A 17,500-nucleotide genomic window follows, 5' to 3' on the forward strand; every position below is an offset into this window, starting at 1 on the left:
TGGTCTTACTCTCCAGCTGAATAAGTGTCAGTTCTGCTTGAGTGAACTCGTCTTCACTTGGATACAGGGTCACTCCGGATGGCGTTTCTCCTGATCCGAGAAAGGTGGAAACGGTCACAGAGTTCAGGACGCCGAAACAAGTGAGAGGATTTCTCGGCCTCACAAGCTAGTACAGGCGATTCATTCCAAATTCTGCACAAAAAGCCAAGCCACTTCATTCAGGAAAGTACAAGAAACCCTGTTCGACTGGGACAACAGTTGTCAGGCTTCGATGGATTACTGGAAAAACTGTCTTACGTTTGAGTTAGATTTCACACGCCCATTCTTCATCCACACTGTGACTTGGGCTTTGGTGTGGCCTTGATGCAGAAGAATGAAACAGGGCGAGATGTGTCTGGAACGAAGAACATGTCATTCATGATGGTCTGCTTTATTTCAGGGACCCTAAGATAACCTGCAGTCTCCACCCAATGAAGCAGCTCAAGTGATAACAACTGTAATTTGACCCACTGTACTCAAATATTATCCCACCATCCTACAGCTGGCCACCTGAGTGTGACAAAAACACTGGCCAGGCTGAAACAAAGTTTTTTTTGGCCCAAAATGGCGACAGATGTGAAAATATACGTTATATTACGTCCTGTGTTCCAGTTGACAAAGCCGAGCCAAAGAAAACCAGCAGGCCTGATGGTTCCCACCAAACCAATGAAACACTGGGAATACACAGGATCGGATTTTGTGGGTCCGCTTCCTCATACTCAGAGTGACAACTAATCATCTTTGTTGACTACTTTTCAAAATGAGTAGAAATTAGTGTCATCTCATCGACAGCTCAAGTGGTGAGTAAGTTTCTGAGTGAGATATTTGCCCGACACGGTGCGCCAACCTCCAACCTAATTGGAGTTGCTTGATTTGATAACACAACCAAATACTGCTGGAGTAGATGATCCTGAGAGTTTGAGAGCTTCCCTGCAGAATACTCACGAACATGCAAGAGCTGATCTAAGTGCGAGCCATGCAAGAAAGAAACAGTACTATGACAAGAAGCGATGAACGGTTTCCTATTCTGTGGATGACTTGGTCTTGGAGTTAAGACCCACCCCAAACCTGATGCTGATGCAGCTTTATAGCCACGTTGGCCCCAGTTTATGCCGGACCATTTCGCGTTTCTAAGAAACTGTCAATTACAGACTTTCCAACGTGGACAATGGAGAAAATGCTGGCATGTTTCATGTAGTGAATCTGCAGCCGTTTCATCATGGGACACGGCCATGCCCACAGCAAGTTCCTACGGTGAGATGTTGAGACATCACTACTTTTGGATGAGGACTTTGATACCCGAACAGACAGAGAGGAATCTGTTAATGCTGACCAGAGGGTTGAGACTGTCTACTCAAACAAACTTTTGAATTGACACTCAGATGAAATTCCTCCAGAACATTGTGCTGAACACTCACTTGACCTCCTCACAGAGTTAACAGTGACTGGACATCTGACGGAGTTACTGCCGAACCCGCAGATCAGGGTCAGGGGCTGTGTGCACTGAGACAGAGAAGAGCCCCTAGAATTACTTCTGACTGGACGGCAGATAAGTGGACTTACTCTAACCTCTACGACACACAAAAGTTTGACTTGTATTAAGGATGATAGACGAATGCTACTTAAAAGTGTTAATTGTTGCTGTTCTTGCATGTTAATTGTTCTCATCTTTGGAAAATTTAGTGTTTCATTTTTTGTGTTGTGGTCATACTTTTCTGTGTCACTGAACTAATGTACGCTGTGCTAACATGTATGCAGAGGTGTCAAAAGTATTCACATTCATTACTCAAGTAGAAGTATAGATACTAGGGTTTAAAAAGACTTCTGTAGAAGTTGAAGTATCAACTCAAGCTTTTTACTCAAGTAAAAGTATAAAAGTACTGGTTTCAAAACTACTTAAAGTATAAAAGTAAAAGTAATGTAAGGAAAAAATGCCATTAAGGACAAAAGCTAAGGCCGCACCACAGGGGCCTATATAGTGCACTACCCCAGCTCCTCAAAAAAACACATTTTTCTAAAGGCCATATTTGACTATAATTATATTAAAATGTTGATGTTGAAAAATTTGGGATGATGCACTAGGCTACCTGTTTCAGCCGTATATATATTCAGGCCCATAGAAAATTAATTTTCTAAATAAATAAGCTAAATAAGCTGAAGAATCAGGAAATTAATAGGGTAATGTATTAAGGTTTTTAGTCTATATTGACCTTAACAATACGTAAATTATTTAATTATGTAGTGTTACAAATAACTAATAAAGACATGGTGGCAGTTTAACAGAGACTTAACTTTACTCCGCACAATAGTGCAATACTGTCTTGTTCCTTGCTTTTTGAAGAAGCCAAACACATGTCTGCATCTTTCATTAAAGGGATATAGTTCACCCAAACATGAAAATCATTTACTCACCCTCAAACTGTTTCAATCCTGTATGAATTTGAAATCTTCTGATGAACATAAAATAATATATTTTGAAGAATGTCGATAACCAGACAGTGGATGGACCCCAATGACTTCCATAGTAGAAAAAAACAAACAAAAAAAAAACACTATGGAAGTCAATGGCTACCATCAACTGTCTGGTTATCGACATTCTTCAAAATATCTTCTTTTGTGTTCAGCAGAAGAAAGAAACTGGTTTGAAACAACTCGAGAGTGAGTAAATGATGACACAATTTTCATTTTTAACTAAGTGAACTAATCATTTAACAGAAATGAACTGTTGGCATATGTTTCACATCAATACTGTCCAGTTTGTCCTGTTGGACACGACACACAGCAATACTGTCGTGTCACTTGTGACCTCTGAGCCATGCTTTCAGTGTCCTAAGAGCACTGACACTTCTTTCAGTCCAGCTGATGAGACTGGGATGATTTGATCAACAGGCCTCTCATTTCAACAAGACCAAGCAATGTTATTTTTTCATGTTTTATGGGGACTTTCCATAGACATAATGATTTTTATACTGTACAAACAAACGGTGTATTCTAGCCCCCATAGACTAACCTTACCTATTACAGAAAACTGTCTGCATTTTTACATTTTCAATAAACAAAAGTCTGATTGACGGATATTGACATCTTTGTGGGGATATTTTGACCCTATAATGTACAGTTGCACACACACACACACACACACACACACACACACAAACACACACACACTCTCTCACTCTTTCTCTCTCGCTCTCTCACGCTCACGCACACGCACACGCAACACACAACACACACACACACACACACACACACACACACACACACACACACACACACACACACAGGGGCGTCGTAAAGGGGGGGTAAAGGGTACCGAGTACCCAGGGCCCGAGGCAGGGGGGGGGCCCTTAGAAGTCAGTTTTCTATACATACATATATATGCACTAACATTTGTATAGCATTTATGTACAAATAAAAAACTTCCTGTGCAAAACTAAACTTGTAGTTAGGCACTGGTTTGGTATAAAAAAAGTCATTTTCATGCTGTTCAGGGCCCCACCACCCCTCTCGAATCAATGTAAATGGTACGACCCGCAGTTCAGGTGCTTCTGCTGCGGACCTGCGGTCGGTGAATCAGTTGATGAGACAGGAGCTGGAGTGAGCCGTGATAGGAACTAGGAAGACAGGGGAAGAGTCATGTCTTTCCTTAATAAAGGAAAATCAGGGGCTCAAAAACGAAAAGAAAAGAAGATTAAAGAGAGAAAGGCAAATGAGGGCAAGCAGTTGCTCACTCAGTTTTTTGAAAAGAAAGGTGAGCTCCAAATGCATCATCGAGCATTGACATTGTTTTAACATAAATATCTACTCCAGGTAGAATAGCATACATTTATGTTCGTACTTTATTTGAATTATATATCAATACTTTATAGTATCACAACCTACATAGCGAGCAAACAATGTTTGGGTAAATAACGGAGTGAGAAGCAGACGGAGGCGGAGCTGGGAGCTCAACACACTGCCACTCCAGGCAGCTGCGCAGCTTGTCTCCTCTTCTGCTGCAGTTCTCCCCAGAGTCAGAAGTTTACATGAAAACACTGTATATTTCCCTCCATTGTCAAAATCTAACACCCGCGAAAACACAGATCGTTAGCGCCTATTTTACCGCAATGTTATGCAAATTAGCTCGCGCACGCTCTTACATTAAGTACAGGATTGTTCTCAGTTTAATGCACATCTTAATGATTGAAAATGACTTATTTTAAAAACGTAATTCAAAGACTGAATGTCTAGTTTGGCGGTTAGAGTACCCTGTGATTCTATAGTCTGCATTTATTTTAAACAGACAAATAATCATCAATTATCTTGTACTTTTGACAATAAAACAAAAATATATTAATCAGAGTGTGGCTTATTTTGTTTACATTTTAAGTGTTTTTATGATAAAAATGCAATACCCCACCCATTGGTATCACTATGGTATTTGGTACGGGGGCCCAGCAAGATGGTTTGTACCCAGGGCCCAAAATTTGGTGCTACGCCCCTGCACACACACACACACACACACACACACACACACACACACACACACACACACACACACACACACACACACACACACACACACACACACAAACGATTATGTTAGTGTTATTTTACGATTGTCATTATATTGTAAAAACGTCTGTCCCCAAATCAATATTTGACGCGATTTGCCCCGTATTCTTGAGCACAGAACTGTTGATTTCTCCCTCGCTTACCGCATCTAGGTTTCCTTAGGACTCGGAGAAGTTTTGGCGCTTCGCACAACCAAATGTGACTACAGCCTCTCACAAGATAGAAAGAAAACACAAAGCCAATCAGTTTAGCGATGTGTGTTCAGGAGGCGGGACTCAGATCTATTAACCGTTTGTGTAATTGGCCAATTTTTTTTTTTTAAACGACGACAAGACGGAATGAAAACAAGCCGAAATGAACTAGGAGTAACGAGGCTATTTTTAAAAGGTAAGGAGTAGAAAGTACAGATAATTGCGTGAAAATGTAAGGAGTAGAAGTAAAAAGTCGTCTGAAAAATAATTACTCCAGTAAAGTATAGATACCCAAAATATCTACTTAAGTAATGTAACGTTAACGAAGTATTTGTACTTCGTTACTTGACACCTCTGCATGTATGCTTGTTCTGATGTTGTGTTAAGGATTATATGTGTAATTTCATGTGTCGATTGGGTGATTCGAGAAATGCAATCATAATGGTCTTAAATGATCGTATATTAAGGTATTCCTCCGGGTTCTGGAAGCACTGGAACTCAAGTTCTTAGATAATGTTTGTTGTATGTAAATCTATGGTTGTATGTTATTGTTTTCTTTGTTTCTCTTGCTCTGTGATATGGACCTCATGAATGTCTGGTCTCTGCAAGAACTCGATCCCGGTTTTCCTCCGGACACGAGGAGTAACTCTAAGGATTCAGGATAGCTTTACTGACATGGAAGACGCTTTACATGATAAGTGTCAGACGTCTGTTCTCTTCGTGTGTGTGTGTGTGTGTGTGTGTGTGTGTGTGTGTGTGTGTGTGTGTGTGTAGGCTTGGGTGTGGCCACTCTGTGTGTGGGTCTGCTGGTCCGTGTGTTGGTGACGTTCTGTGTGGTTCTGTTTGCTGGTTTCAACATGAAGGAGAAGATCTTCATATCTCTGGCCTGGATGCCCAAAGCTACAGTACAAGTGAGCCTTGATGAACACTTCATTAAATCAGCTTTGCTTTGTTTACAGAGAACTTATCGACAAGTTTTTGAATCCGTCATCCAAACAGGAAATGACATCATTGCTTCCATCTGTTGCACTATCCTGCATGTGTGTGTGTGTGTGTTCAGGCAGCTCTCGGCTCCACGGCGCTGGATGTGGCCCGCAGTGCCGGAGACGAGCAGCTTCAGAAATACGGCATGGATGTTCTGACGTTGGCGGTTCTGGCGATTCTCATCACGGCGCCGGTCGGAGCGCTGGCCATCGGCCTCACCGGACCCAAACTACTGCAGCAGAACACACACACACTGCAGAACACACACACACAGGGTGAGCAACACACACACACTGCAGAACACACACACACGGGGTGAGCAACACACACACTGCAGAACACACACACACAGGGTGAGCAACACACACACACTGCAGAACACACACACGGGGTGAGCAACACACACACACTGCAGAACACACACACACTGCAGAACACACACACACAGGGTGAGCAACACACACACACTGCAGAACACACACACACGGGGTGAGCAACACACACACTGCAGAACACACACACACAGGGTGAGCAACACACACACACTGCAGAACACACACACGGGGTGAGCAACACACACACTGCAGAACACACACACACGGGGTGAGCAACACACACACACTGCAGAACACACACACACTGCAGAACACACACACACGGGGTGAGCAACACACACACTGCAGAACACACACACACACAGGGTGAGAAACACACACACACTGCAGAACACACACACGGGGTGAGCAACACACACACTGCAGAACACACACACACGGGGTGAGCAACACACACACACTGCAGAACACACACACACTGCAGAACACACACACACGGGGTGAGCAACACACACACTGCAGAACACACACACACGGGGTGAGCAACACACACACACTGCAGAACACACACACACTGCAGAACACACACACACACAGGGTGAGCAACACACACACACACTGCAGAACACACACACGGGGTGAGCAACACACACACTGCAGAACACACACACACAGGGTGAGCAACACACACACTGCAGAACACACACACAGGGTGAGCAACACACACTGCAGAACACACACACGGGGTGAGCAACACACACACACTGCAGAACACACACACACGGGGTGAGCAACACACACACACTGCAGAACACACACACGGGGTGAGCAACACACACACACAGGGTGAGCAACACACACACACTGCAGAACACACACACACGGGGTGAGCAACACACACACTGCAGAACACACACACACTGCAGAACACACACACGGGGTGAGCAACACACACACTGCAGAACACACACACACACTGCAGAACACACACACACTGCAGAACACACACACACACACACACAGGGTGAGCAACACACACTGCAGAACACACACACGGGGTGAGCAACACACACACTGCAGAACACACACACACAGGGTGAGCAACACACACACACACTGCAGAACACACACACACTGCAGAACACACACACGGGGTGAGAAACACACACACTGCAGAACACACACACACGGGGTGAGCAACACACACACACTGCAGAACACACACACGGGGTGAGCAACACACACACACTGCAGAACACACACACACTGCAGAACACACACACACAGGGAGAGCAACACACACACTGCAGAACACACACACAGGGTGAGCAACACACACACACTGCAGAACACACACACACGGGGTGAGCAACACACACACACTGCAGAACACACACACGGGGTGAGCAACACACACACACACACACACACACCGCAGAACACACACACGGGGTGAGCAACACACACACACTGCAGAACACACACACACAGGGTGAGCAACACACACACTGCAGAACACACACACACACAGGGTGAGCAACACACACACTGCAGAACACACACACGGGGTGAGCAACACACACACACACACACACACACTGCAGAACACACACACGGGGTGAGCAACACACACACTGCAGAACACACACACACTGCAGAACACACACACACAGGGTGAGCAACACACACACACTGCAGAACACACACACACACAGGGTGAGCAACACACACACACTGCAGAACACACACACACTGCAGAACACACACACACAGGGTGAGCAACACACACACACTGCAGAACACACACACACACACACACACTGCAGAACACACACACAGGGTGAGCAACACACACACACTGCAGAACACACACACACACACACACACACACACACGGGGTGAGCAACACACACACTGCAGAACACACACACACAGGGTGAGCAACACACACACACACTGCAGAACACACACACTGCAGAACACACACACAGGGTGAGCAACACACACACACACACACACACACACACACACACACACACACACACTGCAGAACACACACACACACACACACACACACACACACACACACACTGCAGTACACACACACACACACACACACACACACTGCAGTACACACACACACACACACACACACACACACTGCAGTACACACACACACACACACACACACACACACTGCAGTACACACACACACACACACACACACACACACACACACACACACACACACACACACACACACACACACACACACACACACTGCAGTACACACACACACACACACACACAAACACACAAACTACTAAAGTAGTAAAATGACATAAGATATTAAGTCTTGTTTTCCGGGGGAAATTCAAACAGAAACAAGATTATTTTTCTGACCACAATTGCAGATCATTTTACATGTTTTAAGCAAAAACTCACTTAATGTTTATTAATTTCCCCCGGAAAACAAGACTTAATATCTTATGTCATTTTACTCATCTACTAAATGCTTCTTGATTCAAGAATTTTTTGATATTTGGACTGGAAACAAGACAAAAATACTGAGTAAGGAAAGCACTATTTGCAGTGTTTGTTCAATGATTAATGTTACAATGCTGACTCCAGCTTCTTATTCATTTGTTGGTTATGGATGCGTGAACTTCTCCTTTAAAAGACGTGATGATCCGTAGCGCCGGTGTGACTCAGTTACTCAGAGTTAAGAGAGAATTCCCCTTTAAGGGTGGAATAAATCTGACAAAGGCTCTAATAAAGGGGCTTTTGACCCTTTGAAATCCAGATTTTTTGTATTTGTTGTTGCATCATTTATTAGTTGCAGTTCCACATGATACACTGAACCCCCTACTGTACTTCAGCTCATTTCATAACACACTCTCTGTGCCCCCTCTGCTGGTCCATTAGCTTCAGGACAGTAGACAGTAGGAGTTTGTAGTCATTAAACATTTAAACAGTTTTAACTTCACCAGTCTTTATGAACCCTTGATCTTGGCATATTTGACAACACACAAAGGCACTTATTGCACCAGTTGCACTAGTTCATGTTGACTTTTGTCCGCCAACATTCAGGGTGTGTTAAAGCGGACATAAGGCTTCAAACAAGGGCTTGAGAAATACAAATTGACACAGTTTATACTTTACCAATCTTTTTAATTAACCCTTGAACGTGGCATATTTGACAATACGCAACCATTAACTACCATCAGCCCTTTTTGTGGCCGACTTTTAGGGGCTATTGCTCTAACAAAATAAAAAAATTGGGTAGTTTTTACTGTACCAATCTTTTTTACAAACCTTTTTGTTTTGTTTTCTAGTATAAAGCCCTTATGTCCGCTTTAACACACCCTCAAATGGGGTGTAAAATCACAGACTCAAAATGGGCTAATGGTGTAATGTATCTGTGATTTGTCAAAACTGTCAAGTTCAAGGGTTCATAAAAAAAGATTGTTTCAGTAAAAACTGCCCAAACTTAGGATTGTGTTAGTGCAGTCGTCCTAGTATGAATCCTCCATGTCCACTTTAACACACCATCAGAGGGGATGGAGAAAAACTCCTGTGAATTGAGCTGATGGAGCGATGAGCGCCTGTTTATTGTCAAATATGCAAAGTTCAAGGGTTCATAAAAAAATATTGGTAAAGTAAAAATTGCCCAAATTCTTCATTTAGTTAGAGCAGTCGTCCTAGTATGAAGCCTTTATTTCTGCTTTACTGTTTCATCAGACTAAACTGAGGAGCGTTGCTGTGAAATGGGCTGATGATGCGATCAGTTGTTGTCATTTTTAAAAGCTCATTAAAATAGATCTGGAAAGTAAAAACGGCCCCACATTGGGATTTCTTCAGAACAGTAGATTAGCATGAAGCCTTTATCTCCACTTTAACAAGTCAAGTCTCCTTTATGTATAAAGCGCTTTTTACAACACAGTGTTTCACATCAGCTTTACAGAGAGAACAGGGAAATAATGCAACAAAGTTTGTTTGAAAAAAGTAAAAATTCTTCCATGCACTCTCTCTCTAATGACTGCCATGCGTTGTTCTTTGTCTCTTTAGATCAGTGTGAGTATGAGGTTCATGTCGACGCTCTGGAGTCCAAGCTCTGAGTCATCTCAGTGTCCTGTGTGATGTGGTGTTCACACACCTAAACCTTCATTTGCTGGACCAAGCTTTATTAAAACTGATCTGGCAGCAGCTCTCGGGCTAATAAACACAAGCACTGAGAAACACAGAGAGTGTGTGGACGTTTTTTCAAGTAGAAATGTGAAAAAAGTGTGTGTGTGTGTGTGTGTGTTAATCTGCATGTGCTGAATGGCCAGGGTTGAATCTGATTGTGTCATAATCTTTACAACCACTAGAGGTCAGAATAACACAACACACACACACACACACACACACACACACACACACACGCTCATCATCATCATCATGAACTGTGTGTCTGATGTGTTTGTTCTGAACAGTGTAAAAATCTTATGAGTGTTGTAGAATTTTAGATGTAACATTTATTTAAATGTTCAAAGTAATGTGAGTTGAGAAGACATACGCGCACGCACGCACACACACACACACACACACACATACGCACACGCACGCACACACACACATACGCGCACGCACACACACACACACACACACATACGCGCGCACACACACACGCACGCGCACACACACACACACACACACACACACACATACGTTAGATTGCTGGAGTCTGATGTGATGTGAACTGTTCTTTATGAAGTGTGTGTCTGTGTTGAGTGAATTTCAGCAGGACAGACAGAGAGAGAGAGGTCAATGTTGAGAAGAGATCATCATTCACATGATCCGACACACACACACACACACACACACACACACACACACACACACACACAGACAATAAACACATTGAGTGTGTGTGTGTGTGTGTGTGTGTGGGTCGTTTGTCAGTGGTATTGAGTGGGTGAGTGACACTAATGACCTGCGATGAGCACATCTCTCTCACACACACACACACACACACACACACACACACACACACACACACACGTCCATGGGTTGAAGTGCTACAGATGTCCTGATGTGAACCGAGAGAAGATCACCAGTCTAATAATAACCATCACCAAACATGCGAATCTTTTGTTAAACTGTTGAAATATGAACTTCTCCAGGTAATCTAAAGGTGTCCGACTGACAGAAGCGTCTGCGCATCGCTGATCTAGCAGTGTCACATGACCAGTGATGTCATGAGTGAGGCATTCGGCCTCCTGTCAGACGCATCATCAACATCTCCTCTGGAGCCAGACAGGAAATGGAGCTGCCACTGCTTCCTGTTGTGATGTCATCGGGTGTGCGTCTCCGTGGCGACCCCTGGGGGCTCCTATTGTCCACGCCTGAGTCTTTGTTCAAGGTTAATGTGTGTCAGATATACGAGCCTCTCGAGTGTGTGTGTGTGTGTGTGTGTGTGTGTGTGTGTGTGTGTGTGTGTGTGTGTGTGTGTGTGTGTGTGTGTGTGTGTGTGTGTGTGTGTGTGTGTGTGTGTGTGTGTGTGTGTGTGTGTGTGTGTAGATGGAAATATTCCACAGACACACAAATGAAGACGAGTAAAGAAACGAGACGGTGATATTAAACCATTCTGAGCTCATGATGTCTTCATCCAGTATTTGGTGCTTGACCTCCCTGAACTTGAGCTGTTGAGCTGAATACACTACTGTCTTCTGTAGAGATGCTGTAGAGTTCACTTACTGAGTCTTTTCATAATTGAACTTTGCCACATTGGCTGATTCAGCTGAATTTAATCAAATTGAACTCAATTGAATTTGTTGCATAATTGATCAACTTTGCAACATTGACACCGTTATTGAATTCAATTGAATCAAATTGAGCTGAATTTAATTTGTTTCATAACTGATGAACTTGGCAACACTGATTTTGTTATTGATTGTGTGTGTGTCCAGGTGACAGTGAGGTCATCCATGTAAAGAGTGCCTGATATTGTGCCGGTGATGATGCTCTTCTCCAGCCCACATGTGACTCTCAATCTGAAGTTGTTATAATAGTCCAAGATGAGGTCCTTGATCTTGCTAGGAACGTGTTGCCGGTTCAGCGTAGTCTCTACCAGTTTGTGTGTTCTTGAACCGTAAACGTTGGCCAGATCTCCTTCTCTGATCACCTGTGTGACAGCTCCTGTGAGTCCTCCGTCTGCACTGATGTGTGCATGCAGTTGTTCTGTCAGCCGTCGAGACACGATGCTTCAGTGCTGAGCAGTGAGACGATCTGAGATGATCTGAGATGTTCTGAGATGATCTGAGACGATCTGAGACGATCTGAGACGTTCTGAGACGATCTGGGACGATCTGAGACGTTCTGGGACGATCTGAGACGTTCTGGGACGATCTGAGACGATCTGGGATGATCTGAGACGATCTGAGAAGATCTGGGACGATCTGGGACGATCTGAGATGATCTGAGACGTTTTGGGATGATCTGAGACGTTCTGGGACGATCTGAGACGTTCTGGGACGATCTGAGACGATCTGGGATGATCTGAGACGATCTGAGAAGATCTGGGACGATCTGGGACGATCTGAGATGATCTGAGACGTTTTGGGATGATCTGAGACGATCTGAGAAGATCTGAGACGATCTGGGATGATCTGAGACGATCTGAGATGATCTGAGACGATCTGGGACGATCTGAGACGATCTGAGACGATCTGGGACGATTTGAGACGATTTGAGACGATCTGGGACGATCTGAGACGATCTGGGACGATCTGAGACGATCTGGGACGATTTGAGACGATATGAGACGATATGAGACGATCTGGGACGATCTGAGACGATATGGGACGATCTGAGACGATCTGAGACGTTCTGGGACGATCCGAGACGATCTGAGACGATCTGAGAAGATCTGAGACGATCTGAGAAGATCTGAGACGATCTGGGACGATCTGAGATGATCTGAGATGATCTGAGAAGATCTGAGACGATCTGAGACGATCTGAGACGTTCTGGGACGATCTGAGACGATCTGGGACGATCTGAGAAGATCTGAGACGATCTGAGACGATCTGAGAAGATCTGAGACGATCTGAGATGATCTGAGACGTTCTGGGACGATCTGAGACGATCTGAGACGATCTGGGACGATTTGAGACGATCTGGGACGATCTGGGACGATCTGGGACGTTTTGAGACGATCTGGGACGATCTGGGACGATTTGAGACGATCTGGGACGATCTGGGACGATTTGAGACGATCTGAGACGATCTGGGACGATCTGAGACGATCTGGGACGATCTGGGACGTTTTGAGACGATCTGGGACGATCTGAGACGATCTGGGACGATCTGAGACGATCTGGGACGATCTGAGACGAGAGTTTTCTCCCTGAGGAACACACACCTCCAGCATATCTCCATGTCCTGATCACGACCCCTCTGCGCCGCTGACCCTGCGAACACCTCCTTCCCTTCACCGCTGAGCTCATTAAACCTTGTCAAAATAATTCCAGTTCGAGTGGATATGCGGAAGCGATAAATAATTCTGTATTATACATTTTTAAGGCCAGACGAGTAATTTGTTGAGGTCAGTTTGTAAAGAAAGACACGCCTGCGCACACACATATATCCAAGCATGTGCCCTCACCGTTTTCACGGGTTTGTGTTTTTGAGGTTTGCACAGAGATTACCTTTATTTAATTTTTTATTTCAAGACTTGAATCTTGGGACCAGTTTCAGAGTGTGTGTTCTCGAGCTCCAGAGTGTGTGTTCTCCAGCTCCAGAGTGTGTGTTCTCCAGCTCCAGAGTGTGTGTTCTCCAGCTCCAGAGTGTGTGTTCTCCAGCTCCAGAGTGTGTGTTCTCCAGCTCCAGAGTGTGTGTTCTCCAGCTCCAGAGTGTGTGTTCTCCAGCTCCAGAGTGTGTGTTCTCCAGCTCCAGAGTGTGTTCTCCAGCTCCAGAGTGTGTGTTCTCCAGCTCCAGAGTGTGTGTTCTCCAGCTCCAGAGTGTGTGTTCTCGAGCTCCAGAGTGTGTGTTCTCCAGCTCCAGAGTGTGTTCTCCAGCTCCAGAGTGTGTGTTCTCCAGCTCCAGAGTGTGTTCTCCAGCTCCAGAGTGTGTGTTCTCCAGCTCCAGAGTGTGTGTTCTCGAGCTCCAGAGTGTGTGTTCTCGAGCTCCAGAGTGTGTGTTCTCCAGCTCCAGAGTGTGTTCTCCAGCTCCAGAGTGTGTGTTCTCCAGCTCCAGAGTGTGTTCTCCAGCTCCAGAGAGTGTGTTCTCCAGCTCCAGAGAGTGTGTTCTCCAGCTCCAGAGTGTGTGTTCTCCAGCTCCAGAGTGTGTGTTCTCCAGCTCCAGAGTGTGTTCTCCAGCTCCAGAGTGTGTGTTCTCCAGCTCCAGAGTGTGTGTTCTCCAGCTCCAGAGTGTGTGTTCTCCAGCTCCAGAGTGTGTGTTCTCCAGCTCCAGAGTGTGTTCTCCAGCTCCAGAGTGTGTGTTCTCCAGCTCCAGAGTGTGTGTTCTCCAGCTCCAGAGTGTGTGTTCTCCAGCTCCAGAGTGTGTGTTCTCGAGCTCCAGAGTGTGTGTTCTCCAGCTCCAGAGTGTGTTCTCCAGCTCCAGAGTGTGTGTTCTCCAGCTCCAGAGTGTGTGTTCTCGAGCTCCAGAGTGTGTGTTCTCCAGCTCCAGAGTGTGTGTTCTCCAGCTCCAGAGTGTGTTCTCCAGCTCCAGAGTGTGTGTTCTCCAGCTCCAGAGTGTGTTCTCCAGCTCCAGAGAGTGTGTTCTCCAGCTCCAGAGAGTGTGTTCTCCAGCTCCAGAGTGTGTGTTCTCCAGCTCCAGAGTGTGTGTTCTCCAGCTCCAGAGTGTGTTCTCCAGCTCCAGAGTGTGTGTTCTCCAGCTCCAGAGTGTGTGTTCTCCAGCTCCAGAGTGTGTGTTCTCCAGCTCCAGAGTGTGTGTTCTCCAGCTCCAGAGTGTGTTCTCCAGCTCCAGAGTGTGTGTTCTCCAGCTCCAGAGTGTGTGTTCTCCAGCTCCAGAGTGTGTGTTCTCCAGCTCCAGAGTGTGTGTTCTCGAGCTCCAGAGTGTGTGTTCTCCAGCTCCAGAGTGTGTTCTCCAGCTCCAGAGTGTGTGTTCTCCAGCTCCAGAGTGTGTGTTCTCCAGCTCCAGAGTGTGTGTTCTCCAGCTCCAGAGTGTGTGTTCTCGAGCTCCAGAGTGTGTGTTCTCCAGCTCCAGAGTGTGTTCTCCAGCTCCAGAGTGTGTGTTCTCTCCAGCTCCAGAGTGTGTGTTCTCCAGCTCCAGAGTGTGTGTTCTCTCCAGCTCCAGAGTGTGTGTTCTCCAGCTCCAGAGTGTGTGTTCTCCAGCTCCAGAGTGTGTGTTCTCCAGCTCCAGAGTGTGTGTGAATGAGCGGCCGGAGCACATTAAGGGTTTTCTGTGAGAACGGTGTGTGTTAAAGGCCCCTAAGTTAATAACTAATGATCTTTACAACGGAAGTGAATCAATCAAAACTAACTTTATCTGGACAATAACTTTATTCTAGATCTGCTGTAAAGCCTAAACACTCTCTGTTACTGTAATCTCCTATTATCACTGTTAAGCTGCTGTGAAACATCTATATTGTTAAAGCGCTGTATAAATGAAGGGGACTCGACATGATGTCGTACGGCGGTGTGTCACTCTCTCTCTCTCCACATCAGTGGCTTCTTCTGCCCACGGCTCAGGGTACAGCATTACATACATTTGCTGAAAAGGTGAATTATGATATTGAAAGTTTAAACATGAAAGATCCCCCAGGCAGAGTCCTCTGTCCCACACTGGAGAGAAGGCTTGGGGAATGCTCTCATAAGACAGTGATGTAGTGATTAGGTGCAGATAGAGGCGGTGCTGTGGTAATCTGGGGAACCTTTCGTCAGTTAAACAACACAGAGTTCATCAGCCGAGGACATCTAACCCTGTCGAGTCTCTTAAAGAAGTGTGTTAAAGGGTTAAAGACGAGCAAGTCATGACAATAAAGGCTGTTTTACCTTTCTAAAGAGAGTGCCTTGGACTCTCCTGAATTCTTGCTACTTATTGAACTGATGAACTGATTCACTTTTCAACATTGACACAGTTATTGATAGACAGATCCTTATCATCACCCCCTTCATCTTCATCATCACCATCATCATCATCATCCACATCATCCTCATCATCATCCCCTTCATCATCCTCATCATCATCCCCTTCATCCTCATCATCCCCTTCATCATCCTCATCATCATCCCCTTCATCTTCATCATCCTCCTCATCCTCCTCCTCAGTGATGTGTGGACAGCAGATCACACACGTCCAGGTCAGATTGTTTCGTTACACATATAAAAGAGAACATGTGACATTAAGGCTCTCAAAAGGTTAAAATAATTATAATAATGAATCACAATTAATTGTTGCACTTTTAAACGAAGTAAAGTTTCTGTGTCTGTGTTAACAGCTGAGCGCTCACAGTAACACAGATCTGATGGACAAATCAAGTCATAGAGTTACACACACACACACACACACACACACACACACACATACTGTGTGTGAAACAGGGAGGGACTGCAGTAACACTTCACACAATACAACATTACACACCAGTGAAACTCACTTTACACACAGCAGCCCTCTCTCTCTCTCTCTCTCTCTCTCTCTCTCTCTCTCTCTCTCTCTCTCTCTCTCTTTGATGAGTTTCTATGTGTGTGTGTGTGTGTGTGTGTGTGTGTGTGTGTGAGAGAGAGAGAGAGAGAGTGTGTGAGAGAGAGTGTGTGAGAGAGAGAGAGAGAGAGAGAGAGAGAGAGAGAGAGTGTGTGTGTGTGTGTGTGTGTGTGTGTGAGAGAGAGAGAGTGTGTTTGTGAGTGAGTGTACCTGCGTGCGTGTCTTTGTGAGTGTGTGTGTGTGTGTGTGTGTGTGTGTGTGTGTGTGTGTTTCTCGTGTTACCGTCACCTCCGCTACTGTCTCTCATCTCACCTGAGAGCGCGAGCTTTAATGGAGCTTTAACGCGCGTGAACAATAGCGCGCGGAGGGTGTCAAAGCTCGCGGGAGCGCGTGAGGAGATTCACACCCCGATCACAGCGTGAGAAACACGGTCATAAACACAGAGACTCTTTCTAGTCAAACAACCTTATAACCTTTAATATGGAAGCCAAGCCTGTTTTACATCAAATTATATCAAAGTATGATAGAAAAGACGTAATTATAACATAAAAGTCGAAATTATGACAGTGAGTAAGAAATCTACACAATAAATTGCGTATTTTTAACTCATTATTTCAATTTCATGTCATAATGATCAGTTTCACGTTTCAGACACACACTTATGTGGCCCGAACCCGCAAAATGAATGAATAAATAAATGAAAATATAAATAAATAAATACACGTTAAAGGGAACATAAAATTAATT

General features: G+C 44.9%; 1 protein-coding gene across 2 annotated transcripts in view; it reads left to right on the plus strand.

Annotated features, from left to right (window-relative positions):
- Positions 1 to 10,346, plus strand: part of LOC309481112 (sodium/hydrogen exchanger 9B2) — a 16,787-nt gene extending 6,441 nt beyond the window's left edge. Inside the window, exons 10-13 of one of the 2 annotated variants that reach the window (XM_082145925.1) lie at positions 5,559 to 5,695; positions 5,845 to 6,009; positions 6,166 to 6,217; positions 10,172 to 10,346. In XM_082145925.1, the coding sequence (XP_082002051.1) occupies positions 5,559 to 5,695; positions 5,845 to 6,009; positions 6,166 to 6,217; positions 10,172 to 10,221 (404 nt within the window). In that variant the 3' untranslated portion in view covers positions 10,222 to 10,346. Of the gene's footprint in view, positions 1 to 5,558; positions 5,696 to 5,844; positions 6,044 to 6,165; positions 6,218 to 10,171 lie in introns of both variants that reach the window. The other variant, XM_082145926.1, reaches the window with a different exon arrangement.
- Positions 10,347 to 17,500: the final 7,154 nt, after the last annotated feature.

The sequence above is a fragment of the Leuciscus leuciscus genome (genome assembly GCF_965113295.1).
Source record: "Leuciscus leuciscus genome assembly, chromosome: 18".
Lineage (NCBI taxonomy): Eukaryota > Metazoa > Chordata > Actinopteri > Cypriniformes > Leuciscidae > Leuciscus > Leuciscus leuciscus.